Source organism: Coturnix japonica, unplaced genomic scaffold (genome assembly GCF_054131305.1).
Source record: "Coturnix japonica strain WE unplaced genomic scaffold, WE-NBRP24 Scf039, whole genome shotgun sequence".
NCBI classification, from domain to species: Eukaryota; Metazoa; Chordata; class Aves; order Galliformes; family Phasianidae; genus Coturnix; species Coturnix japonica.
In genome coordinates, this window is record NW_028188942.1 from 929,320 (window position 1) to 956,736 (window position 27,417).

The 27,417-nt window shown below is 41.2% G+C and overlaps 1 protein-coding gene across 4 annotated transcripts in view; it reads left to right on the forward strand.

Moving 5' to 3' along the window:
* The window catches only part of LOC146753128 (receptor-type tyrosine-protein phosphatase T-like), a 232,338-nt gene that overhangs the window by 158,835 nt on the left and 46,086 nt on the right, over nt 1-27,417 (forward strand). For 2 of the 4 annotated variants that reach the window (XM_085530949.1, XM_085530952.1), the window contains one exon: nt 18,049-18,858. In XM_085530949.1, coding sequence (XP_085387075.1) covers nt 18,049-18,404 — 356 coding nt within the window. In that variant the 3' untranslated portion in view covers nt 18,405-18,858. Of the gene's footprint in view, nt 1-18,048; nt 18,859-18,983; nt 20,331-27,417 lie in introns of those variants that run through there. The other 2 variants (XM_085530951.1, XM_085530950.1) reach the window with 2 other exon arrangements.

Here is a 27,417-nt window from a genome sequence, read left to right on the forward strand (position 1 = left end):
GCCCAGCAGATCGCATTCACACTGGCAGCTTGTGACAGATGTATATATAATGGTCCTAAATCATTGCATGGATTCACTGCGTTCTGTGTTTTACTTGAATAAGTTTCAATAACAGTTATCCAAATAAATTAAAATGCCGCTGTCAAGATCACCAGCAGGAGCTGAAGGCATGGACAAAACATATTAAATATCCAATTCCTTGTGGAAAACCTGTGAAATAAATTTTGCTGAATCTGAAAGCGGCAGATTCATCTCCGCTGTTCGTTTTTCTTCTCTCACTTTTATTAATCAAGTCAACTTGTAATTGAGCTTATTCCAGAAGGTTGCTTACAGTTCTGGGTCTGGTTCTGTATCTGTTCCATCAGTCCTGGTTTACTTTTTTTTCTGAATTATAACTAATTTTCCTGGAAGTTATATACTATAATACTTTATCTAGGGTTTCCAATACCTACAAATGAACATAGCTTCTCAGAAACTCCAGATAGATTTGACTGCCACAGTTATTTCCTTTTATAAAATTATTGCCTAGTTCTTAGAATTGGGGTTTTATGTGATCTTAAAACTAAAAATCTACTGACAACTCTATTTTAGACTCTCGTATTTTATCTTAGTGCCCCAGAGATGCCAGTTCTGGATGTTGTCAGTGCGTGCCTAGTGGTTTGAGTAGCTCCCCATCCACTTCCTTTGTCTCCAGTCACTTCTTATCCAGTTGGCAATGGCTTATTTTGACTCCAAGCTGCTGGCTCTGCTTCTCCCTGTGCTTGCTGGGGAGCTGAGCCAGACCCTCAGGGGCCGGCTTCACTCCACTGCCTTGCTTGCAACCACTGTCTCCAAGTAGCATCCTTTCCACCCTTTCCTGTCAAACTCTCTTATAATCTCCTATTTCCCAGCACCCCAGGACTTACTCATTAATTCATGCTGGAGCAAAAAGTAAAGGAAGCTGTGCAATGGCTTCTTTTCTCTTGACCTCACTTTCAACACTGTCATCACAGTTTCTGACAACCAGCGGGGTGCTCAACATTTATCTGTACTCACATTCATAGATCTGTTGGTGTTGAAACATTTCTAGAAAGCATCAACTCTTTCTACGTAGCTGACAGTGGTTTTCGTATCTCTCCAGGCTCATTATAGCCACCTGTTCAACAGACTAAGTTCATCAAATCATTTTTAATCATGTTTGTTGGGCTGTGGAGCTGTGCCAGGGTCCTACTAAGCAACAAATGGGTTCAGAGCAGGCACAGCACAGATACTGCTAGAAAATAGTTCCCTCTGGTGCTTATCTTCTTACCAGCTTGCCTATGAAGGGTAAGAATTTATCAATATTTCAGATTACTCGGGGACAAAAGAGCAGGAACTTGGCTTATTTACCTCACAGTGGTAACTCCATTTATTTTGCATTTGTACCAGAGTAAACTAGGGAAGAATTAGGCACAGAGCCAAGTCATCTTTGTGTTTCTTAAATAATCAGCCAATTCTGCAAGGAGTTATGCTGATGAATATTTAACGAGTGAGAGGATCAGATGCTATTCGTTAAAGCCAAATATTATACCATAATCCATATCTTCCTGTTCTCAACCAGGAGATGTTTTTAGGGGTATGCTTTGAAAAGAACTCTGAGGAATGCAATCTAACCGGTGCTTACAAAGCAGTAGATTTTGCTGTGCAAGTACTTTGGGTAAGATTTGACCTGTAGTGTTTTACTCTAGCTCCTCTAGGGTGCATGATTATCTGCAGCAATTCACTTGTGATTAGACACTAGTCTAAGAAATAGAGGGTTTTCTATTGCACTGGAAGGAGATCTCATCAGGTATTACCCGCAGTTTGTTTGGACACTAGGTTTCTGCTTGTGCAGATAGAAAGTAGGAAACTGAACTTTTAACTCAGTATAATCAGGTCTTATCCATTCATATAATAACAGGACAGTTCTAAATGTTTTCTGTTGCTGCTCTTTGTTACAGTACCTGTCTTTCAGTGGCATAGTGCAATGCTGCTTCATGTTGAGAGGCATTAAGAATCTGAGAGTTTCAGCAGGTACATGGCAGGTATTACTGACAGTAATAAAAGTGAATTTTGACCCAGTGCCTCATAATTACATAATGAGAAAATTGCTGACTTTTTTAGCACAGATGTTCATGATTATGTAAATGACAGCTTATGGAGGACTTGTCTGCTTAAAGTTCTCCATTGATCTGCATCAGCAGGAGTTCCACACGTACAAAGTAATGGGCAAAAAGAAACCCCTTATGTACCCTAACTCAATTTTATGTACGTACCAAAGGCTGAAATAATCAACATATGGCCTTTGCTGTGTTGCTTCAATGTGAATGACAGCTTGAGAGTTCACAGCCTACCTTTCTAAATTCTGTGGCTTTTTTAATCAAACCTGTTTTTCCATCAGTGACTCAAATGGATCTAAATTAATGACTTCTCCACTGAGTTAAGAAGTACAGACCTTGTACAAAGTGATAAACGTCCCTTACTGAGGAAAACATATTTTTTTCCAGTCATCATTTTCATCTAAGCTAGGCATAACACTTTTTCATACTGAATAGTATGTTGGTCATTTTGCATTTTAGTTGCTGATTCTTCACATTCACAGGATGACACATTGTTCAGGCTGCTGCTAATTACGTATTAGCTATTAAGGTAATTGGCAGCTCTCAATTTAGCTGTTGTGATTACAAAGTACTTGGTAACAGGATGATGGTGCAAAAAGGTTCCAGCCAGTCTTCCTGCTGGGAGTCAGTGCTGCTCCTGTTCTCCTGTCTGTGTGTACAGGTATGAGCCTGGTGTAGAGTTTCATCTGTGCAGTGCTTATCACCATAACACAGATAGTATGGCAGTGCAAATGTGTGCAGGTGTGTAGTCATGTATACATGTGTAATCCACTCCTCTCTGTCAGCAGTGGTCTCAAATCACACTTTGGAATAATGTAGTGTTTAATCAGATCTTGTTTCGGCCAGAAGGCATGTGTGAACTGCTCTTTCTTGATGATTCTTGACCTGTTTGATGGCCATGCTTAGGGAGTGTTGCTATTAGAAGCTGACAGATTGTATATCAAAGCTTGTGTACCACAGCACATCATCTTGAAAGGATGAGTCGCTGTGACCTGAATCCTTTGAAGTGTTTTTGAGATTGTAGTTTTTGGTTGTTGTGGGTTTTTGTTTGTTTTCAAAGCTGTCTTTGCATGTCTTAACAGATTTTCCCTTCTGATTTTAGACTTCGCTGAATGTTTGTCTGTAGGGAACTAAACTATTTGGGAAGCACTCAGCTCATTACATCAGTACATTCAGGTAGATTCTGAACCTACTCAGGATTGCCCAGGTTCAATTTGCATGGGTAGATGGAGTAATAATGTACTTTAAGCAGAAAACTCTGGACAGAAAAGTGTCCTTCAGTGAACAAACTACTAATAATCTGATGAGTCTTATATGCAGATGGTTCTCAGACACCTGCAGATTCTGTTTAGGTAAGATTTGTAGCAAAGTGAATATTCCATCCATTAGTTCCTCCATAAATCATTTTAGTCTATCATTTTATATCATTGGAACACACACTTTTATAATGGAGATTTTATTTGGAGGAAGTTGATTTGAGGTCATGCAGGAAGTGTGTGAAACTTGATGCGACGTGAATGAGAAATAGCATCTTCTCAAGAAGGACAGGGTTCTGTTGCATAAGCTCAAGTACAAGATCTTGTCTGTGGAGGACACAAGTTGTCTTAATACTAATTTTGCATTGACTTCTAGATACAGTACACTACATCAAAACCTGCTTTAGCTCTTCTACAGTTACAGTCTGTATTCCAGGAGCCATGACCAAATAAGCTTCCAGGTTTGTCTGGTTATAGGAGATCTTGTTTCAAACTAACTCCCTCAGTGACAACAGGACAAGCAGTGAACATGTACTTACTGAAAGAGTTTATTAACTAATTACAGACATCCTTGGGAATACTGGGAGACTGCTTGACAAAAAGCCAAAGCACACCCAAACCAGTAAAATGGCAGCACCTTTTTTGGGATCTTGGATTTCTGCTGGTCTTCAAGTCTAAAGGAAATATCCTACCAGCCTTCGCTTAGTTGGACTATTAGATTTATTGATGTGGTCTGGCCTCTTGGTTAGGGAGCTGCACTCTGTGTTTGGGACATTTTCTCCATTGTGCTGCAGCTGAGGAAATTACCAGCTCTTACTTCTCATCCCCTGTAATTTCTCTGCGATTGGCTGCTCACTCAGTTGGTAGCTCTAAGAATAGTTGGGTAGAAATGTCATTCATTGTTCACCACTGTAGATTGCTGTCTTAGACCTTCAATCTCTTTTCTTTAATGGCTACAAAATAGATTCTTTCATACACAAAAGAGATTTTGAAATGCCTCTTTTATACTTTTTCAGGGGGAAGTTTATGATACAGGGTGAGACTTTTTAAATAAAATGGGGATTTATCAGGCCTGAAAATCCCGGTGTCAACAGGCGCAGTTTCCCAAGTGCAGTGCTCTATTAGAGCTGTACACCTATGATAGGTTTCAGTGTTCATGGGTCCCCATGCCACAAACCAAGCCCTTCTGCAAGAAATTCTTTGTTTTATTCACATGATTAACGTAAGTAGCAGATACATAGAAAACAAATTGAGTGCAGTTTGTATCATCTCTGAAATAACGGGGCTTTTAGGGCTGTACGGATATTGTCAGGCACTTTTTGGACTGTAACATTTCAGCAAGGAGAAGGTCTTGGTCTGAAGCCCCATTTAACTTACATTAAGATTACTTGGACTAGACAGTGAAAGTGGTTTTTTGAAGAATTCCTTATCTTGTTGGAGTGTATTTGGGGTTAATAGGACCGACTCTCAGGTATTCTGTTAGGTACATTCAGAAGTAGAAAGTTTGTTCTTCATGGAAATAAAAACAACAACACCACACATTGGAAATCATAAGTACTAATACAAATAACCAGTTTGGGGAGTATTTCTTGGTGTAATAGGCAGATTTCTTTCTTTCTGGCTGGTATGAAGTATGTACAAGAGTCTGGCATATAAGCTAAGGGTGGAAAGAGATCCCTTTATGATCTGGATGTCAAAATGGAGCTTCATGGTGTGCTATTAGGACACACTTGGACTTTTTTACACTTTGCATGAGTATCTTTCACATACTTTTCAGAGGTGGCTGATGGTAAAGGGCAGTGGGATGTTTTAATTCCCCAATTTGCCTTAAACGAAATGAAAAAACCCTGCCTGAGGCTTTTCCTGCAAACCTAGCAGGTTGCTATGGATTAAACTACTTAATCAATCTGGACAAACTGTTCCATGCTGCTCATAGTAGTCAATACCACCAGTCACTTGCCATTTCAGCAGCTTAGAGACAGACAATCCTTCATTCTGCAGACAGAGATGTGCCAGAAAGCCAAAGTTGCTAAATAGCCTCTCTAGAAGAACCTATAAAATCTTGTTGTCTCCATCCTTTCCCATCATCATAAGCTAGTAGCATAGCAACTGATGAAGCTGCTTGAACTTGAGTTGACCTGAAATTACATGTTTCACGGTTTATGTGTTTACTACTACTACTGCCTTTCTACTTTTTTGTGCTTGTTGAATTTACATTTGCAGTCCCTGTGGGAGATTAGCAGCTTGTTCATGCAGAAAGCTGAAATAGATTTAATAACACATGATATATGAGCTTAAGTAGTGCCCAGAGTTAGAAGCATGAGATAGAGCTAAAGCTGGCCCTGACTACTGGCTGTTGAGAATTCCTTGTTTTTGAATGGGATGTGGATGCAGTTTTCAGTATCTTTGTACAGAGTAGTTGCAGCCATAAGAAAGGAGACTTCATCTGTCTTGGATATGAAAGTTACCTTGAACATTGTCTGAAATTGTCCATTTCTCTCCATTGACTATAGAGGGAACTTGAGATGATTAGTACAAGCTTGAATATATAGAAGCTACACATTAAATTTTAGAGTATTGCCATCAGTTCATGGATATGTAAGTTCTTAACACATAGGAGTGTGTTGTGTTGAGTCTCTCGTGAAAGATGTCCGTAACAAGAATGGTATTCCATAATAGTGTCATTCCATAAGCAACAAGGAGCATGATGCTGTTTCTCTTGTCATGATGTCATTGTGTAGCTATTCTGTGGTTGAGAAGATCACACAAACATTAAAAATGAGTTAAATGGCCATTACTCGCAACCCTGGGGAGCTTGATGCTCGCATAGATTAGCTGGAGACTGCCTGTGCACTCCTATCTGTGTAAAGAAAGGTTGCCTTCTAGCACTCTGAGAGCACAATACTTATGAGTGTGTCTTGCTACAGTAGTGGAGGTTTTTGATTCTTTTGATACAGTTGTGTCTCGTCAATACTGAGCCATTAGGGAGCCTTGGGAGAGTCTACAATCACCTTCTTTTTTCCCTCTTTTACACTACAAATGATGACTCAAAGAGAAGCATTCTGTTCTAATCTATGTGGGTTCTTGTAATAAGCTTTACAATTAGAGCAGTCTTCCATCTAATTCACTTAATTTACGCTGGGAAATGAGATACTGTTCAACTAATCCGATGCTATTTTCTTCTTTATTAGAGAATGAAACATCCTTGGAGGCTCTGGTGGGATTCAGATTAAGCTTCTGAGAGACAAACAGTATGAAAGGCTAATGAAATAGCATGCTATGGTAATTCCCAATCAGTATCCGTGCCCCACTCCTTTAACCTATAACAGAATTAGGAGAAGAGTTGGTAGGGGGTGATGGACTGTACCAACTCTTTCTGGTCTCAGGGTAAGTTCATAAATCTCTGTTTAATAGGATGACACTGATAAACTTTGTTAAGTAGGGTTTGTTCCACCTGTCTTATCTGGTGACTGCAGTGGTTTCCAAAAGGTTTCAAGAAGTTTTCTGAATTATCTTACCTCTTAACAAACTTCATTGCATTCCCCTCTTTAAACCCAGGCAGCTCTGTTGCTTAATTTAGAACAGACATATTCAAATCACTGAGGAGTATTTCCACTGCTTTTTAAGGGGGAAATGTATAGAGAGTGTGTTCCTCATTCTCATCAGGCTGCAAGTTCTTTAGAACAAAAGTACTACACCTACCCTGCTGTGAGATGTAAAGGATATAATTCCATACGTTTTGACTATTAGCTCTTTGGGAGTGACAGAAGATGAGCATCTTGTCAAATATTGGTTATCTTGCTCCAATAGCTTCTTTTTTCTTTCTGTGATTACAGTTACTATCCCCAGAGATCTGCTCTGCTCTTGTTTTATTGCCATTGCGTTGAGTTTTTTGACCACTTTGTTTAGTTCTTTGACACCATTCTGGATCGCATATGTTTTCTCCCCTGCTTCTTCTACATATGGGCTTTGTTTTACTGCTTTTTATTCTCTGTATGATCTCCTGTACTTGTGCCTTTTCAGCTCTCACTTCTGTCCTTCTCAGCCAGATTGCTGTCAACTTGCAATTCCATTTCTACACAAAACCTCCCACTTTCCACCTTTCCCACTGTAAATACCAACAACCTTTTGTTTCTTATGCTTTTGGAAACTAAAGCATTTCCTAGCTTAATCTGTCACATAGATCTGCACTGTATCTGCTCCTTCTGCTTCCCCATGACATTGATGCCAGTACTTTTGACCGAGTCTTCTACAACTTCAGTTTTTGGGAAGGAATTCCTGCCTCATGACGTGGTGGACATTGGCTAATATTTGTAGGTGACCTTTTTGTTGTAAGACAGGAGACAGTTGATCAAATCATGATGTTGTGTCCAGTCCCTTGCAGGCAGAGATATTAGCCGTGAAAGCAAAAGTGAGAAGCAGATGACATGCTATGACGTGTGGTCTGTATCATACCGTACTGAAGCTACTTACTGTGTGCTAGTAAATTCTGAATTGGAAGGAGTATCACATGGAAAGGACTGACATTAATTTGCTAATGCATTAAACAATATGGCAGCATCTAATTGCATCTCCCCAGTTACTACTCCAGTGTCCTGGATCTTTAGCTAAGTACCAGCCTGCCAAGTTCCCATTCTTTCTGTAAGTCTTTGATTGTTAAGCACATAAAAATCTTCTGATTGTTCCCAGGAATGGCTGCAGTGTTGATCTCAAGAGGGCCAACGAGACACCTGCACACCCGCTGGGCCTCTGCATGCAGTGCAGGAGTGCTTGTGAAGGATGAGAAGTGAAATGTTTGTAAGGGTGGTGATTGCAGGTTGGGACTGCTGTGTTGGGATACAAATGGGATAACGGGATACAAAACCAGCTTCTCGCAAGAAAGGCTTTTGCATCCTTAGGATGTATGAATCTTTGTTCTGTAGACTGTAGAAACCCGGCATTGTCTTCTCTCTCTTCCGTGGATTTTTGCTTTAATTAAATATTCAGAATTATTGATTTTAGAGCTGGTTCTGGGCACTTTTCTTTGAGAGTAGGCAGACTGGTGCAATTTACCCATGCAGGTGAATTAATGAATCACTTTATTAACGCCACTGGCACATTTCTTCCAACACAGTTGACATATGCCATTGCTGTCAGCCTATTGCATTACCGAGAGACTGATTTGAATGTCTCTCTTATAGACAAAAGAGCTATTAGTACCGTGTCTGTCAGTGCAGTGAAATGGTCTCATGCTAAATTTCGTCAAATCCTCATGCTGTTTCTTTGTGCAGTTAATGGAACTGGAAGTTCAGACAGTCACTGGAAAACAAAATTCAATGGCTGCATTTATAACAGTAACGTGCTCTTAATAAGCAATATAAATACCATGATTCAGAGCTTAAAATGCTCATTACAGGGGTGTAAAAGTAGAAGGAGTCACACAGATGCTGTTCAGACATTTACATGACTGGCTCGAAGCTGTCATTACAAACAAGGTGTGCAACACAGCTGTGCTAAGGTGACAGATTTATCTTCAAGGACAGAGGTACGAAAAATCCCAACAGTGGCACTTCAATGTGTTGCCACTTCATTTCTTAAAACAGCTGGGTTTGCATTCTTAAATGTAAATTTAATTATGTACATTCTCAGTAGCCACTGTTTGTGGCTGTTGTGCCAAAAAACACACAATTATGTTCTGTTCTGCAGTTTTTGTTTTATTAGAAGAAAAAGGGTTCTAAGAAGCTTGACATTTGCCTTCTGGCCTCATCTTTACCCGTTTCACCTGCTCAGTGAGGATGCCGTGAGAAAATTGTGGTTACAGTTCCTATTAGTAGGGGAATAAGCAATATCAGGTTTGGAAACACAAATCCTGCTTGTCCAGCAAATAGCAGCTCCCCATCCTCAGCTCTTTAACCGCCAAAGAATGAAAAGCACTGTGTGTGTTTGAACTTGTAGTTGGAGCCTGTGCTCTTGGCTGTGTGCATGTGGGTCTGAGCAGGCTGCAGCTGTCTTGCTGCTCTTTGGGATTTCTGGCTACAGACAGGACATGTACTACTGATGTTACAGGATATCAAGCACTGTGACAGGTATAGACTGGATGGCTCAGGCAGCCTTGTAACAATAGGGGTTCTTTTTTATCTTAAATCATCTCTTGGCCAACATGCAAATGCAGGGTTGATTTTTTTCTAACGCCTTTCTCTTATGAATTGTATCGCAGTAGACAGTGAAAACAGTTCTGATGTTTCAGTATTCAATCGGCTATTGACATTTCTAAGCTGAGTTCTTGCATTTGGTGCATTTTTAAGTTCAGGTGGAGACTCTGGTCAGCTGGAGGTTTGTCCTGTGAAACTACTTGGGATGATACAGATACTGGGAGACTCTTTTAGGGAGCTTGGGAAGTCCTTACGTAGTACTATGTGCTGTAGAAAATCAACATGTAACTCTTCTGTTCTTATGCTTTGCTAGAAGTAGACTTGGAACTGGTTTTTGAGTGTGACAGACCTTTGGGCTGATCAGGTTGAGCTGATGTTGTGTTCCCATGTGTATGGCTGTCTATGGAAGCAGGGCAAGAAAAAGTATCCAGTATTAACTAACTCTCTGTAAAGCCATCAGCTACTTTCCCTTTTGTTTTACTCTCAGATCAGTCTCTTCTATCCCTGTTTAAAAAGCAGCAACATTCCATGGCTTCAGTTTTGCCAATTAATTTTCTTGAATCTTTTGTAATTGATGTAAGCTGTTCACATAATTCCCTTCTGTCATGAGATACTTGCATGAAGTCTCAAAACACCAAAAAGCAAAAAACAGCCATCTAATTGCAACAGCAACCCCAAAAAATAACATCAGCAGCGTGCCAATTTGGCATAGAATGTTTTTTACTTTATTATAGAAATCAGAAGCTCTGATTTAGAGCAAAGCAACAAACAAAAAAACCCCTCAACATTCTCCTGTTTTCACGTCTCAATTTGAGACAGCTTCTTTGGCAGTTCCTTTCTGGTGCCTGGGAGAACAATGGAGGTTTTCTAAAGGTCTCTTGGTAGAGTTTGCCCTTTTCCTCTGGACAGATCAGGGATGTCATGGTGATGGAACTTCAGCCTTCTTTCACAAGGATTGATATAGCAAGATCTCAGCTGTGCTCCTTTCCAGCTTCGTGCTCAGGTCTTTTTCTTAGTGAGGGGATTATTGCTTTCCATCTGGGATTGCAGTGGTTTAGAATAGGCAATAAGCAAGGGCTTGTTCAGGAATCGCCTCTCTTTTTTCTTAAAGATGATACAAACTTTCAGACAGAATTAATGCAAGTGACATTCACTGCAACATTTAAATAGCTCATTGGTTGTCCTAGTGGGTATTACCTCTTCTATGATTATCTCCATATGGAATATAATCAACAGTTTCTGTTTGTATTTAGTAATGGATAATAAAATTAATGGCTTTAGCTCTGTTCCAGTTAGGCTGAGTGTGTTTCTTGCAACTGTATTTTCAAACATTTTTTGCCATGTCTGCTTCCTCCTATGCTTCTGCCAAAAGGGAGTTTTTCCCTCAGTTCTATTTGGCTTTTGAACAGGCTGCTTAGTTTTCAGCAATCTCATCTTGCTTTTTCACACAGGGGTTTTAGATGTGAGAGGTAAGTTGGGCTGAAGTTGGCAAAAAAGAGTTCAGAAAAAGCACTCTGTGAAATAATCTTAATGTACCTCTGGGTGCATTTCCGAGATGAAAGTCATTGCTGATTGGGGAGTATTTGTCACACTGCTGGGAGAACAACTACATGCCTTTTACTTGAATGATAGTCAATCTAGTACATTTTACAGTTGCTTACACATTGGTCATCTACTGATCTACTACTTAAAGGATTACCCAGCACCTCCTATGAAGATAACTGTAGTTTCTTTCACTGCAGCAATCAAAATCTGTAACATTTCATGTTTTCATTGGGAGCTCCATTAAAAGCTCCAGAACTGTTTAGACCTCTACCAAGGACTGATGGACCAGCTGCTTCCTGCCACGTTTCTAACAGACTTGTTGATTTTTTCCAACATAACATTTTCTTACATCATCTTTATGGGAGAGAAAAAAAGTAGCGTGTTGAAGGTGTCTCCAGCAAATAATTTGTCTTCTATAATACCGTTTTCCTTCGCGATTGATCTCAACGGACAGAGCTTAGCAGTCTTCTATTGACTTTCTCCATCTTTTGGTCCACTTTACAGTGTTTTACCACTGAACTATACAGATAACTGGAAAACTAAGTATAGAACATAAACTCTGTTCTCATTTCAAGCTTTTTCACCCATGCTGCATCCAGTGCTTTGTCACGGAGCACTCGGTTCATCCTCTTTTCTCTCCCTCATTTTGGAGCCTTTTGAGCTCAATTAAAGCAATTGCTTAGAATTGTCAGGTAGAGAAGTATTCCAGTAGAAGGGTAGAGATACCCAGAAGCGGTTGTCCAAGAGTAAAATGGGTGCTGTATGTGAAGTATTTCTCTTCTTATGGAGGGCAGAAGAGTACACCCTGAATTCCATCACTGACTGCATAATTGGAACTACTTTGTGTGCAGGGTAAAATCTATGCATGTTCAGTAACTATTTTGGGCTTGTACTATGTCTTTTCTTTTCTTGAACTGTTGTATTAGGCGAAATCGGACCCTCGGGATGTAACGTGATAGGCCCTCCCCTGCTGGGTCATGCATATGTAAAAAAGATAAGGATGAAACTGGATACCTATATAAGGGACCCTCACATTCCAATAAACGCCATTTTACAGCTCACCATAATGGTGTAACAAACAGCTGTGACTTGGTTGGGGCCGTCGATACACATTCACAAAGGGACTTGACTTTCCAGGTTACCAGATCGAGGTAACAAATGGTGCCCCGTGTGAGGAAAAGTCCTGGAGGTGAGTGTGCGACGGCTAAAACCGCGCTGACGGACGCGGTATCCACGGTTCGAGCCCGTGGAAGCACTCTCGGTGGGGTGCAAAGGGGAATGCAGCGCTGCGCCTATCCTACGGCCGATAGTTCGTAGAAGACCAGGAAGACTTCAGGTCTCTGGGTAAATGTATTCCGTCATTAGAGTAGTATTGCAACTTTGTAAAACCTACTATGGTAGGAAAGCTACGCCTTCTAAGAAGGACATTGCAGTCGTCATTAGTTGTCTTGAAAAGGAGAGGGAGCTTTCCTCTCCTCGGGTGATTTTGGATCACAATAAGCGGGACTCTTTAACTTTTTCGCTCTGTGAGCGCGCAATGAATGAGCAGAAAGATGCTGAGTTCAAAACGTGGGGGTTGGTGCTTGGGGCGCTGAAAGCGGCTCGGAAAGGGAAGACTCGGCTTGGGGCTGCTTTGGGAATTGGGTCGGGAGGCTTTTTCTCTTGCAGATGTGAGGATTTGAAAGACAAAGACAAGGTGGCGGGAGCCATCCAGACCGCAGCCATCACTCCGGCTGAACAACGAGCAGATGGCCCCGTCCAGCAGCATTCCACACATTCCACATCCTTATCTCTTGACCCGCAGAAGCCTTCCTCTGAGGCCCCATATCGGTATCCAAAGCAACCGGTATCTTCTGCACTCCTTCGCCCATCCTTGGGGGTGGGGAAGGGGAGTGAGCAGGGGCGGGAGGATGGGTCCCTTCCTCGAGATGGGATGTGTTGTGGGTGTGGTTCCGCCCCGTGGGGCGGGGTGGATAGGACTAACCAAGATGGAAGCCAATCCGCATCAGCGGGAGCGGAGGCAGAGGCGTTCCTAATCATAATAACCCTAGAGGAAATCACCATAACCCAAGAGTGTGGGCTGCTGGTCCAGCTCTACTTGGGGGGAGGGAGAGGGGAGAACAAGAGCGACCAAGTCTCGGATTGGTCAAAGATAAGGGAGGCATTCCTTTTTATCGTTAATTGGGGGCCCGGTCAGGGGGCCCCGGGCTCGAGTGGAGCCACTGAAGCAGAAACAAGTCCAGCTGACGAGCGAGCCACGGCAGCCCGAGTTGGAGTCGGTTAAACTCCTGCTGACAACTTGGAGGAGAGGAAGAATGCTTAGGATAAACTGTATTGATTATTGTCACTGTCGTTGTGATTGTTAAATGTTTATGGTATATGAAAGTATAAATGCAAATGGTATATGGAACTGTTAATGTTATAGGGATGTGTAAACATGAATGCTATATGGAAGTGGAATTATTAATGTTACATGGAAGTGTAATTGAGGGTTCGAGTAGTGGAATTATGAAAAACAAAAAACGGGAAAAAGGTTACAGAAGAACAGTGAGTTAAAATACTGAATGTGATCTGCTCTAGCCAGAGAAGTTTAAGTGCCAGCAAGAGAATGCAAACCCCCGCGCTGCCCCCCCTCACTGCTTACCCCCCCCCGCCCCTCGGCTCCACCGCTTGTGAAAGTAAACAAATCGTTACTTCCGAATGGGGACAAAAGCAAGACATTAGAAGTATCTCTTGCTAGTCGGAGCAAGAATGTCTTCATTTTCTCCCAATAATATACACATTTAGGGGACTAGGGTAGGGACTTGGACAAATTTGTTGATGGAGCTTGAAATTGTATGGAGGGGAATTCTGGTGGTGGAGTTGGATGGAACGGTGGCAGCTGTACTAGAGCAGGTCCTGAAGATCCCAGGATGAGTTTTGCCCGTAGTGGGCTGAATGCAATGTGCTCACAGCAGTGCAAATATATTTGTTTTCTGACAGTTTCAGGTGCATCTCACTCTATACTGCATCAAGAATTACTATACTACCCATAGATGATTTTTGTAACTATAGTAGGAGTAGGTCAACAAGAAAAAGCTTACCAATTAAAAGAAAAAAGAAGGGAGCTAAGGGTGAAGCAAGTAACAATAGAAATAAGTAACTATAGCTGTAAATAACTTTCTGTGAGTAGTTTGTATTGTAGAGAGATCTAATATAGTGGTTTGTTATGTTTTATGAGCAGGTGTTTCACCTGGGCTCTGTATCATGCACTGGCCATGCATATATGGAGCACATGTGAAAAAAGCCCTGCACAGGAGAGAATCTGTGATGGGTGAGAAAGGCAAAGTGTACTTTGAAGCAGGGGACGCCCTGCAGGCACTGCCTATCACATCCACCACTACTGTGTTCCTTCTCTCTCCTTTTGGTGGTTTGCCACCTCATAGTTATCGATAAGTAATAATACATTAGCTTAGAAATTTTCATTTATAGAATTGTCTAAAATGAATGCTTGAATGAGTGTGTATATGTCAATTCAAAAAAAAAAAAAAATATGACGTTACATGTAATCTTCTGTTTAGTGTATTATCAGTGAAGGTTTTGATTGAGTGATGGTTATGTTAACATTTAAAGTCCCCTGCAGCTCAGCGACACTGGGCCACTGCCATCATGGTCCTTGGTGTGCTGCAACACATCAAGACAGACAATGGCTCATGCTTCATCTCGAGATCTACTCAAGGAGCATTGGGGAATATCTCACTCGACAGGCATCCCTGGGAATTCCCAGGGACAAGCATTGTGGAAAGGGCCAACCGTCTCCTGAATGACAAGATACGTGTCCTTGGGGAGCGGGAAGGTCACAGAGAATAGAGCTGCAATAGATTTCCTGCTGCTGGCTCAAGAGGCACAGGTGCAAGGACTTTGAATGAGAAAATGGAGTTCCAGCAGATATATGAGAAGCTTTGAGCAGAAGGATGAACTGTATAATATAGCCCAAGATGCCTTGAAAATACTAAATACAGAACCACTAACATTATTACACACTGCACCACATACCTCTGCATGTTTACGTCACTTTTTAAATAACTCACCACAAAAATTTATATAAGTACTAACACTTTTATATATTAGGATTAGGATCGGTGCTTCCATTGTAACGGGGCATGGTTTTGTTAAGCATGGGGAGAGGGAGATGTTGTATTAGGCGAAATCGGACCCTCGGGATGTAATGTGATAGGCCCTCCCCTGCTGGGTCATGCATATGTAAAAAAGATAAGGATGAAACTGGATACCTATATAAGGGACCCTCACATTCCAATAAACGCCATTTTACAGCTCACCATAATGGTGTAACAAACAGCTGTGACTTGGTCGGGGCCGTCGATACACATTCACAAAGGGACTTGACTTTCCAGGTTACCAGATCGAGGTAACATTGAACCCTCATTTTTGTGTCCATCCTGGGACTGGCATTCAGGCTAGATGCCGTCCCAGTTGCAGCAGCCCAGTTCCAGGTGTGCTCTTCCCTGCAGTGTCTGCAGGAAGAGGGATAAAGGCTGAAAGGGAGCAACATGGTGGACAAAGCTTGCTATATAAAATATGGGCTGGATGGATCAAATGATGCTTAAAATACTGCTGATTGCAATTACATGTGTACAGACCCAATCTGTTTCCCTGTTAATCGAGGTTGCAGAAAGGTTTTAATTACAAAAGGAAGCTGTTAGCATGAGGCTGGTCATCTGTAACTGACAAGTGGGTTTAGTTATAATGGCCAAAAAAAAGGTCCTGGTTTATGTTCTAGTTGTGCTAAATAGTGAATAACTAGTTAAGATCACTTGCAATAGTTTGGCAAAGAGTGATATTGAAAAGTAGCTTCCTGTCCAGTTGGTGCCAGTAGGAAAGAGCCCATTATGTGCAGTGAGGTGTTACTGAGTCTTGAAAAATTGCAATTACATCTGCTCATCTTTGCTCCTTCTGTTTGGAAAATGAGAACAACAGTTTCAACTCCTAATATTCCATTATTCTGCAACATCTCTTCCTCTAATGTTATTAGAGAGACAAAAATGAAGGGGTAGATGAAAATGGAAACCCTGTTTTGGCAGAGGTGGAGGGGAGGTGGTTTAGATCTGTCCTGAAGTAGGCAGGGAAGTAATGCTGGATGCCGTCTTAATTTAAATTGCTTTGGCAATATTAGTTTCTAAACTTGCTAGACAAGACTTTAATGTCTGGTTAGCAGGACAAACTGTTCTATTAATTAAACTCAGGCCCATAAATCTGTTCTAACTGGCAATCAAATCCCAGAGTAACCTGGATCATGCTGTTGTTGAAGCATCACCAGCCCAGGAGAATGATGCTTAATATTTCATTTGTCTTGTGCTCAGCTGTAATGTGACTTTGCAAGATGTCATTTTTTGCACTGGGAATAAAAATCAGCGAGTCCATCTTTTAATGCTCTTGCACCAAGAAAAAAGCAATAAACAATTTAAGATTTATAATGATGTGATTTTTAATGATAATGTATCAACATGCATTTCTTGAAAACTAATTATTTTATTTTTAGAGAAATAACTTTACTGCATAGCTGATTGTGATTAGATAGCCAGAGGAGGTGAATTAGGTAACGTTTTAGTTGGTACTTTTGTATTTACGCTGGTTTCTGTATATTTGTTTCTCTTCACTCAGCAGATGTTAACCTGCAAAACTTCTCCAGAGGGGAAAGTGCTCTGGTCCTCCATCCCGTGTTGCTCCATCTCCTTTCTTCCCCATTCCCGTGGTTCTGCCCTCTTGCTGTTTTCTGTGCTCAGTGAGGAATCAGCTGTGGGAGTTGCAGAGTAATTCCCATAGGGCTCTAAAATTAATGTCGTGATGTAACATTCATAGGTTTCTTTTTTTCTCAGAGAGAAATGTCCTTTTCGTTGCCTTGTTTTCACAAGAGAATAGGTTTTGTGTCCTCTGGGCTGAAGGCAAACTGCATTAGAGTGTGGCAGAGCAAAAGCTAAATGAAATTAATGAAATTGCTCATAATCTTGCACAGTTCAGCTCGGGTTTTCAAAACCACAAAGCATATGCTATTCATGTGGCTTCCAATACCCAGGTGTTATTTCCAGCAGAGGGGGATGATCAGGCAGGCAGGGCTCAGGAGACCATCAGTGGCTTTTGTCACAGGGTGCTGCTGAGATATCAGTGCTTGTCTTTGCTTTTCTATCACAGAGGTTATATTCAGTGGCTGAGTTCCTCGTGATGCTTCTCAGATATCTGGGCACTCTTCCAAGTCTCACACAGACTTTATTTGGGTACTTCTGCTCATGAAATTAAGCAAGTTCACAGTCAATCCTTGGTGCCTTTGTTTTTTTTAGCTCTGAGCTATCAAAGCTCTCAGTCAGTTTTAGTGGTGCCTGGAGTGCAGGACCACTGAAAGATCCCCAGTGTTTGTAACTGCAGTACCTTCTCAGACAAATAGCCAGTGCTTTCACTGCAAATCTGTCCTATTTTTCATGTATGTTTGCCTCTATAAAACTTCAGAATGAACAAGTGATTTGAGTTTTCTGCTCTTTGCTAGTTGTGTCATTTTAAGCACTACACAGGTGTGCTCAATCTGTGTTATTTAAGACTTCTTTTCCTCCTCCTGTGTTCTATTGACTGCCAGTATGTGTATGCGTAAAGGAGGAAATAAGTACAAACCTTCTGTTCTTTTAAATGTATGACTGTTGTGCTTTATATTTTCAGCAGAAGTTGCTTTGTAAGCACTGTATTTTTTGAAGTGGTGTTTCTGCATTGGTAATGCTACCAGTTGCATTAATACAGCAGTGCAAGGGGCAATAACTTCAAAACAAATATAGTGCCTTTTTATTGTTTTATTTCTGTAAAGCAATAAATACTTTCATAAAAAGAATATTCCAAATGAAAGATTTGGTAAATAACAGGAAAAATTCAATAACTAACAATGGACTGGGGGCAGACTTGCTTTACAGGTACATAGTGGAAGGCCTCAGGCCTCTCATGATTTCTTTTTGTCTACAGAACCCCCAACTCCTATTGCTCCTCCTGAGCTGCTGGCTGTCGGAGCCACCTACCTGTGGATCAAACCCAACGCCAACTCCATCATCGGAGACGGGCCCATCATACTGAAAGAGGTGGAGTATCGGACGACCACTGGGAACTGGGCAGAAACCCACATTGTGGACTCTCCCAATTACAAACTGTGGCATCTGGATCCAGATGTGGAGTATGAGATCAGAGTGCTGCTGACTCGCCCTGGAGAAGGAGGCACGGGACCACCTGGACCACCACTCACAACAAGGACAAAATGTGCAGGTAGTGTTTCTGCTGCTTTCCAGTACTGCATGGATGTTTTGGTTTGCTTACTGATGCATTAACAGACAGGACTTTACCTGTCCTTCTTGTAGATGTGCTTCTTTGGAGATCTGAATGAACTTTATGGATTTTGATATGCTGTAGGTATATTTTGACTTTTTATCCATGGACAAGTGTTTGAGAGTGTTGTTTTTATTCATGCAGTGTGTTTGCTTGCAAGACTTTCTTCCACAGGGTATGTCTGCTTTCTGTTGAAACGGACAAGCAAACGAGAGCTTTTCAACTGATTCTCCAGTAGGCAAATAGATCCTAGGACTTGACTATTATCACATTTTCACCCTGCAAGTTTATAGCAAAATATGTGTTCTTCTTAAGTAGAAGCAGTTCAGTGTTGGCTATTCTGTGCAACAGGGATAAGCGGTAAGCATTGAATTGTTAGAATATATTTCTGTATTCTATTTGATTGTGCTGATTGTTCCTCTACCTTCTGACAAAGAAACCTATTTGAACACTGCACAGTGTCTTCCTTTTTGCTTTTCATATTGGAACAGATCAGTTTTGATCCAAGGTTATGAAAAATCTTTCTAAAGCATTTTGGACTTATCAGTTAAAATTAAAGGATCACATTCTTCATGTTTCAGGTATATTCATCCCATTTTCATAAATGGATCACTAATGGAAATCAAGAATAGTGCTCCTCACTGTCTCTCACAGCATAAGTATCCCTAGCATCATCCTCTTCCTTTGCCAAAGAAGCCTGGCAGGTTGAGAGTGCAGGGCAGAGCTGGGGGCACATCCCTACTGCCTTTGCTTTTTGTGTGGCTTATACAGCAGTGAACATCTGGAGTCTCTTTGAGAAGTTTTGATTGGTAAAAAAAATAGAAAGGAAACTTTAGCATAAGGATTTGGCAGTTGGGTGTTTGCTATATTCAGCACTTATACATTGGCAGAAGACAGATGTTTGGAGGCTTTACTTCAGTGGTATGGATGTTCTGCTGGCCGCTTTGGGAAATGGCATGTGCTGTGCTTCCAGCTGTCCTCATTCACTAGTGTTGTGGTCACGTCGGTGTCAAATTTTCTAACCTTCAGCAGAAATAACCTGGCACAGTGCATCTCCATGTGGAATTATGACATGCTGAGGTTGGGTTTCTTGCAGCTTTGCAGGCCAACTTTCTGCGACAGCCAAACTTGCAAGCCTGTCTGGTAATACTTTCTAGGTAATACAGGATTAAAAAAAAAAGTGGCTAACTTTGTGCATTATGACGGCTTGTACAGGAACCCAAATTGCTCAATTTCTTGCTCTGATTATCAACTGATGTCATAAAGGATGATGTAGATAATCTATTAAAATTGGCTAAGTGGTGCTACTTGCTGTTTTCCGTCCTAGTTTGCTAATGAAAATCTTACTGGAGAAGGTCATTCTGTTAATATATGTTGCAATTTAGAGCTTGTTAAGGCTGATGATGGTGGCATTTATGTTTTGTTTAGGGCACTGGGTGGGGGAACTTGTAGCGATCTTTATGGACTCGAAGGAAGAGACCTCCCTACTGTCTGAAGATGTATGCCTTCTAGAAAGGGCTAACTGAAATGATAGACAAGAAAACATGTGGTATTTCCTGATTTTCATATGTGGTGGCAGGACTACAAAATAACCTATTTCTGGTATAATTATACAAAATTTTCATAGTAAAGGCTTTCAGAAATGTACTGAATGAAGAAAGCAGCGCTACCTCCTTGGTTTTCCTTACAGCACCCAATGAATGACATCAATTGAAAGAGAGTTGTTGTTTTCTAAATAGTTCAGTGATGAGCAGTTGCACTTTTTTTTCAGCCCATTATTTTCTTTTGTCATTGTGTTTTCTTAGCAGGGAGGGAAGTACCAAACTCCCACACATTTGTATGTCATCAGTAAGTGGTGAAATGGTCCTGTTTTATGTTGTTTGTAACGAGTCTTGCTTTAAATAAACAGAAATAATACAAAGTTTTTATTAAACTAGATAATATCTTATTTTTTATAACTTATATATAATATATATAATGTATATAATTTTTTATAATTTCTTTTTTTATCCCACTGGTGGAGCTTTTGCTTTCACACAGGATGGTATTGCAGGACTTCATTTATATTTGATATTTAGAAATGATACTGAGAAGTAAGTCCTACCTTGCTTTCTTCCAGGAAAAAGCCAGATGCAGGGAAAGGGCAAACCCTGCCCTTGCAAATAAATGATTATTTTTGTTTGTAGTTTGTTTCCATAGGCTGTGATAGGTCCTGACTTGGGGTATGAGAAGGTTAAATGGTCTGGCAGTGCATTGGCAGTCACAGGGAAGAGACAAGAGAACAAGAGAAAGACTGTTGGAGGTTAAAACCAGACACAGGGTTGAGGAGCAGTTAGAGGAAAGGATGATATCAAATGTTAGGTTGTTTTCCCCCCAAAAATAATAGGGAAGGGATAATAGGGTCAAAATAATATGTCTGAACACAGCTCCCAGTAATGATCTGTTCAGCTCAGCACCATCTTCTGAGTGAACTGAGCAACCAAAGCATCTGTTCATGGTAAACACTGAGTTTTTACAGTTTCAAAAACATTTTGTATTTACCTTTAAGGTGATAACTCCCCTTAAATGGGAAACGTTACCTGTTGATGTTGGAAAATAACATTTGGGGTTACTTACTTATGTTTCTTGTCTGTTTTTATTGGTAAATGTTGTAAGGGACTTTCTATTCTTACTGCACTAGACAAGGCACAAGGCTCAGTGGCACATGTTCCGTTCGTGTTTGGTTTTTGCTATATTCCCCCAAAAAAAGGCTTGTATAGCACAATGAAATGAGTTGTTCTTCTCTTGATAGCTTCTGTTCCCAAGAGCCACAGAGCCCTGCAGGTGAGCTGCTGAGGATGGCACAATCTTACATCTGCGTTTTGATATGTGGATCCCACAAAGCCTGTGGGACTTGTACCTGTTTGAGCGACTCTGTCCGTGAGCTGCAGCGTTTTGTTGATGATTGAAACTCTGCTTTCATTCCACCTCAATAGCCTTTGGCATGGCAGCTGGAGAGATAAGAATAGACTTAGGAAATATGATATTCCTTTTTCTTGATCCCCAGTTGGTGCTTGGAAACAGTCTGATGGTGTTATTGAAAAATAGGGACTTCATCTTAATGGCTTATGTCCTTTTACGAGAGATGATGACTTTCTCTGTCTAATTGATTCATTAGATAACGCACGTTTCTTGGTTTCTCCTTTTTCCCTCCTCACTTCCTAATTTTTGGGGAGCAGAAGAACAGCATCTATCCTTTAAATAACAGCAAGAAAGGGCGTAGTGTTTCCTGATGACATGCATTTTGTGGCTGTCGACGTGCTGGAGTGGAGCAATTTCCTCATCTGTCAGGTTTTAATTTCTTGTAGTCCATAATAGGTACATTCAGACCTCCTGGACAGTGCAGACATGGTGTCAGTTTGAAGAGCTGAGTTCCATAGGAAGAAGTTGTTTCTGTTTTGTCTTTGTGCTGCTGGTGCCAGGGGTGTCCCAGGCAAAAGGTGTCTCTTGGAGGAGCTGCCAATACCAGGTTAGAGATGCACCAGCTGTGGAAGTGTGGTCAAAGCAAAGTGACACCTTTCAGAGAACAGAGGATTGTATGTAACTAGGAGTTATGGACACTAGAAAGGAACTGAGGAAAATGCCATCAACCAACTGTGTTGTCTGAGCTGTAACAAGGTGATGACTTACAAGGAACAGAAAGAATCTGGGAGCAGGAAGGGGTGTAATTAAATGGTGAAATGAGAAGCAGGATGCTTCACAGTACAGGACTCTTGAAGAGCCAGATTGGAGTATGACAGGTTATGTGGATAGGCTTGAGAAGCCCAGCCAAAGTTCAGGCAGTACATTCAGTGCATTGGGAAATGATAGTGTGCAGAGGAGAAGCTGGGATTTACTGTGGGAGTTCATCAGCATGGCACAGATCTAAGGCTTGCTTCTAGCAGCTCCCGAGCCTAGCAAAGTGTGTCTCCTTTTGCCCTGAATCAGGACAAATGTGGTGAGGAAATTTCTTTATCCTGATCCTGCAGGAGATCAGCTTTTGTCCCAAGGCGTGTGGATTGACTACCCTTATCTTAGTCTGCATAAATACTTTCATGAATGTAGAAGCAGTCATGATAGGGTTTTGGTCTGGAGGTTTTTTTCCAGTGGGATTTTGCTCATGATGGATTTAAATTCTAGGGATTTATTTCATTTTATCTGCAAAGGCAGTTTGTTATCCTGAAGTGGTTATTTTTGTTTATTAGTCTGAAGTCTATTTATTCATTTCCACATCCCCCTGTTTCTGCTTGGTGCCGTTGGTGTTAAATCTAATGACTTTCTACAGTGGTGTTTGAATATAGCACTACAGAATGAATATAGCACCATATTCTGAGTGGGCTGGCTGGCCAGCCTTTCAGAAAGGCATGAGGCTTTCATGGTAAGAGGAGGAGATCTTGCTGGGGATGGGACAGCATCTCTTTCCCAAAGGAACAGAACCTACCTGGCACCTGTTTCCATGCCAGCTGTGTTGGGACACTCTTGATATTCCTTGTCTCTCAAGTCCCATCTGGGTTTCACCCTGAACTGACAGATCTGAAGAGGCGGAAATGCAGAGGGGGGAGATAATGGCTCGATTCTCCTTTTTAAGCTCACTTAAAGAAGGGAGAGCAACAAAACAAGCGGATATTTGGCGCGCTGATGGCTTCTTTCCGTTTTGCTTTCGCAGCTTCATTTTAGCATCCTCGATTTGAGGGTCTCTTCACCACACGATCCTAAAAGTGCCATTGCACAAAATGGTATTCAGGGGTTTGTGTGCAACCAGAACTGCTGTACCAACATCACCATTTTACACCAGTTGAAAGTCGGGCCCATGATTTGCACAAAAAAAAAAGGGCCGGGAGTGGGGTTGTGGTTTTTTTTCCTGATTGTCACTCAGTCCCCTGCTAAAAGCAATTTATGGAAATTGCATGGTGTCTTTTAGTCTTCAGTTAAGTGCCATCTCTCGTAAAATTTCATCCCTTATTACCATATTATTACTGCTTCTCTGCCTTTTTGAGGGTGCGATGAGATGATCATTTCCAGATGTTGCTTTATACGAGAGTGAAAAGCCCAGTTAGTGGGAGGAAACTGGAACGGAGAACACTGTGTGTGTTCCTGCCGTGCCTGTGGGAAGCACTGAGCTTCCACTGGGGAGTGACCCAAGAGAGGAGGCTGTTTTTCCTCTCTATACAGTTCACATTGTGAAATGACAGACCCCACACTTGCAAAGCATTCATGAAGCTCTGTGTTTGTGTAGTCATGAACCTACCTTTGTCCTGGGACTAACGCTGCTTCCTGCTTACGCTTCTCTTTCTGCTTTTCTAAAGGCAGCTGAAAAATAAATGCCTTTTCATTTTGATGTACGCGAGTCTGCATGAAAAAGCACCCAAATAATAACAGATGCTTAGGGTTTGTATACCAAAAGTGCCCAATTTTAAACATTTCATAGAATAAAAGGCACTTTAATTGGCTTTTTTAGAAGCTCCAGCATGTAACACAAAAGCAAGGTAGGGGCTGAACTGAATAGAACACTGCATCTTTAGCCTCGCTTTACTCTTTTAACCCTGAAATATTTGTGAAACATTTAGAAAGTGTTTTGTTCCATACATTGTCAATTGTTTTACATTGCCGTGAATATTTTACCCTTTTACTTTTTCCCCACTGGATGTTGAAATATTAAGGTGAGTGTGGCTTCCTGCCCAGTGCTCTCCAGCTTACCCCTATCAGCTGGGATGGTGCACAGCTTATGAGAGAAGCGGGGAAAAAAGAAGTAGAAAACCCAAACTGAACATAGAAATACAACTGATCCCTACTGAGGAGAGCCAGCAGGTGGAGTATGAGAGTACAGAGCCTTTTATGTGCTGGTGTGTGAGTTCACCTTCATAAATACTTTTCATTTTCATTTGGATCTCACCCTGGTTGAGCTTGAAAGTTCGTTGTGGGTTTGTCTGTTTGCATGGGTTTTTAGCCCCTCTTTTGTTCGTGGATGCTTCTATGATCCATTACTTTATGGCATCTGAATATGACAAAGCCAGGAATGAGCTAGACTTGTCCTCCCTCCTCAGAGGGTGCCAGAATCCCTCTGTATCTCAGTTTGCATTTTGCAGGTGGAGAAGCAAAGACCCCGAGCTCCACAGTCTTTGGATTGTGGTGCAGTTTGTTTGCCATGGGATTGATAGGAGACGGAAGCTTTGCTGCCATCTTAATTCTTTGTTATTCCACTGAGCTCAAAGTAAGTGAAAGGAAATGCTTTCACCTCCTTTAAACTTAATCTATAAGCTTTTAGCTTATAAAAGCTTTTTATTGTGATTTAATAAAAGCTGTGCTTCTAAAGCATGTTTAGTAGTAGACTGTTTTTTGACTCTAGACATTTTCATGTAGGCCATAGCTGTGACCATATCAAAGTATTCAGATGTTGCTGGAGAGGCGTACAGGCCTGAGCATCATAATCAGCCTGACAGTTGTTATTACAATGTACTTCATTCAACATCCACAAATCCTCCCCTTAGCTGCCAATAATCCTTCAAGTATTAAACTAAAATCTTGGTGCAGAAACCATTGGAAAGGGATTTACGTGGAGAACCACAAGTGCCAAAATAACAAACTCTGAAACCTTAACATAACAGATTTCTCCCTGTGGCACTTGGAAAATTTTTCCAGCATTTACTAGAAAATGAAGAATAATGCAGGAGGGAAGGAGTCCTTGAATATATCCAGACCTCCAGAAGCTGATTTGTGAGTAAAGGAAGGGTGAAGAAACATATTTGGTGAGCTTGAAAGATTATTTATCAAGGAAGGCTATTTATCGAGGAAGTCCGTCACTTTGGAGATGAAGTCTTAGAGTGATCTATTTGTCCAACGTGGAATTTTTAAGGTACGTTTGGTTTAGCAATGCTTGTAATAGGTAAGTTGTTAGTACCGAGTTATTTTTAACAGAGAAGGGAGTGAGGCAAAGAAACAGGACATCAGCTACAAGGCAATGAACGCTGCACCAAAGGCAATCTCAGGTACCAAATACTGTATGTGCTGTGATCATTGTGAGCGTGGATACTCAGTCCTCCACAGGTTATTGTCTTCCTTCTAAATCACCCTAATTTCAATGAAGAGAACATGAAACACAGACATGAAAGCTGAATTTTGACCTGGCCTAAAACCCACAGAGTTAAACTCAGCCCTCTGTGCGCTGCCTGTGCTCCTGCTTGTTCCAAAGTGGTTTTCAGTCACTGCTGGTTTCAGTTTGTGCTGTGCATGTGTACTGCAAATACCTGCCTTCTTCCTACCTCCTCTCAAAGGTTTGTGCAATATATAGCTTTCCCTTGATCCAGCTGGCACAGCAGAGCAAATATTTACTTCTTTTCCCACAGAAGCAAATAACCTCAGTGTAAAAGAGCTGGAATTGCATTCTGTGCAAACAGGTGAGCAAGCAGTACAGCATGTTACAGCCTATCAGGAGCTGAATCTCCCAAAGCTCCTGCACTGCTGCAGCACAGCAGGGGTGCAATCTCAGGCTGCAGGCAGTTCCTTGTATTGCAGGGCTGCACCTGGGGGCTGGGGGCATCAGCAGCATCACCCTGTTGTTGCTGCCTTTTCTTTGGGACACTGGGGGTCCCTTGGGAGTAGAACAAGGAGGTTTTAAAAGCAAGCACTTGTTGAAAGAGGGGAAGGCACTGCATTGTTTAGGTTGGATATCAGGAAAAACTTCTTTACAGAAAGAGCTGTTAAACACTGCAATAGGCTCCCCACGGAGGTGGTTGAGTCACCATCCCTGGATGTGTTTAAAAACCATTTGGATGTGGTACTCGGGGACATGATTTAGTGGAGGGTTGTTAAGATTTGGGATAGTACGGTTAGGTTATGGTTGGACTTGATAATCTTTAAGGTCTTTTCAACCTGAGCAATTCTACCATTCAATGATTGCTTAGATGTGTTAAGCAAAGGGTACGTTTCCAAAAGTGCAATGGAAGAACCTAAAATGAAAGCAGTGGGGGGATATTCTCACTGTACTGAAAAACACTCTAAAAATTGGTTTCAAATCACAGGCTGTTTTCTGGGGATGTGTGTGTTCTGAGCTGAATCACTTCAGTGCTGAGTTTCTTTGTGCAGGAAAAGGGTTGTTGTGGTTTTTTTTGATGTTGTTTTTCCTTCTGATTGGAGCCGTTTGCTACAAAATATTTACGTTCACCTGAAATTTTCTCAATCATTTCACTCAGAGACAGTAATTAAAAATGAAGAATGTTCTCCTCGCGTTCATCCTTAAGCCATGTGATCCTCCAGTAACCCTGAGATCCTTGGATCTTGTTTTCCTATGCATGTGGCAAGAGAAAGTTAAAGTAATAGGAGTTATAAAAACACAGAACATACCTGAGTCTTAACTGTAGATGACACAGATGACAGTGGAATGAACAAATGTAAAGTCAGTCTGCATATGTGCAGTGAAACTTAGTTTGTCTAGCAAAATATCTCGGTGGTGTTTGACTTGCAGTTTGTGTGGCCACCATAAATATTGGCGTATGTGCAATTGTGCACATGTTGGAAGTTTTTGCATAAGAAAAATGCTGGGTGAAGTTGGTAGGTGTTGGATTGAATCTGCATTTAAATATCCTAAAGAATACTTTGGCTTCATGAAAATAATTATTTTAAAGAATGGATAATGAGTTTTGTTTTTGCAATGCACTTGCCTTCATTCACAGCATGAAAAATAACCCTGTGTATAATTCTGCATTTCTTTGTCCATAATTGCTGCATTGATTCCTCAGTTTCAGATCTGGAAGCGGTAGTATCCACAGAAGTACATATGGAATCATATAAACAGTGAGATAGAACGGATTATGAGGCATTATGCTATTCACGTTATAGATATATTATGTATTTTGTTTCCTCACAGGAGTAATAGGAAGATTAACGTTAGAGCAGCATGATGCTACAGCTCAGCTTGCGGGAGACACCAGAGGTTTCTGGTGTTGCATCTGAGATGTAGAACTATGCATTTGTATTTCAAGCCAAAGCAGCAGCCGTGCT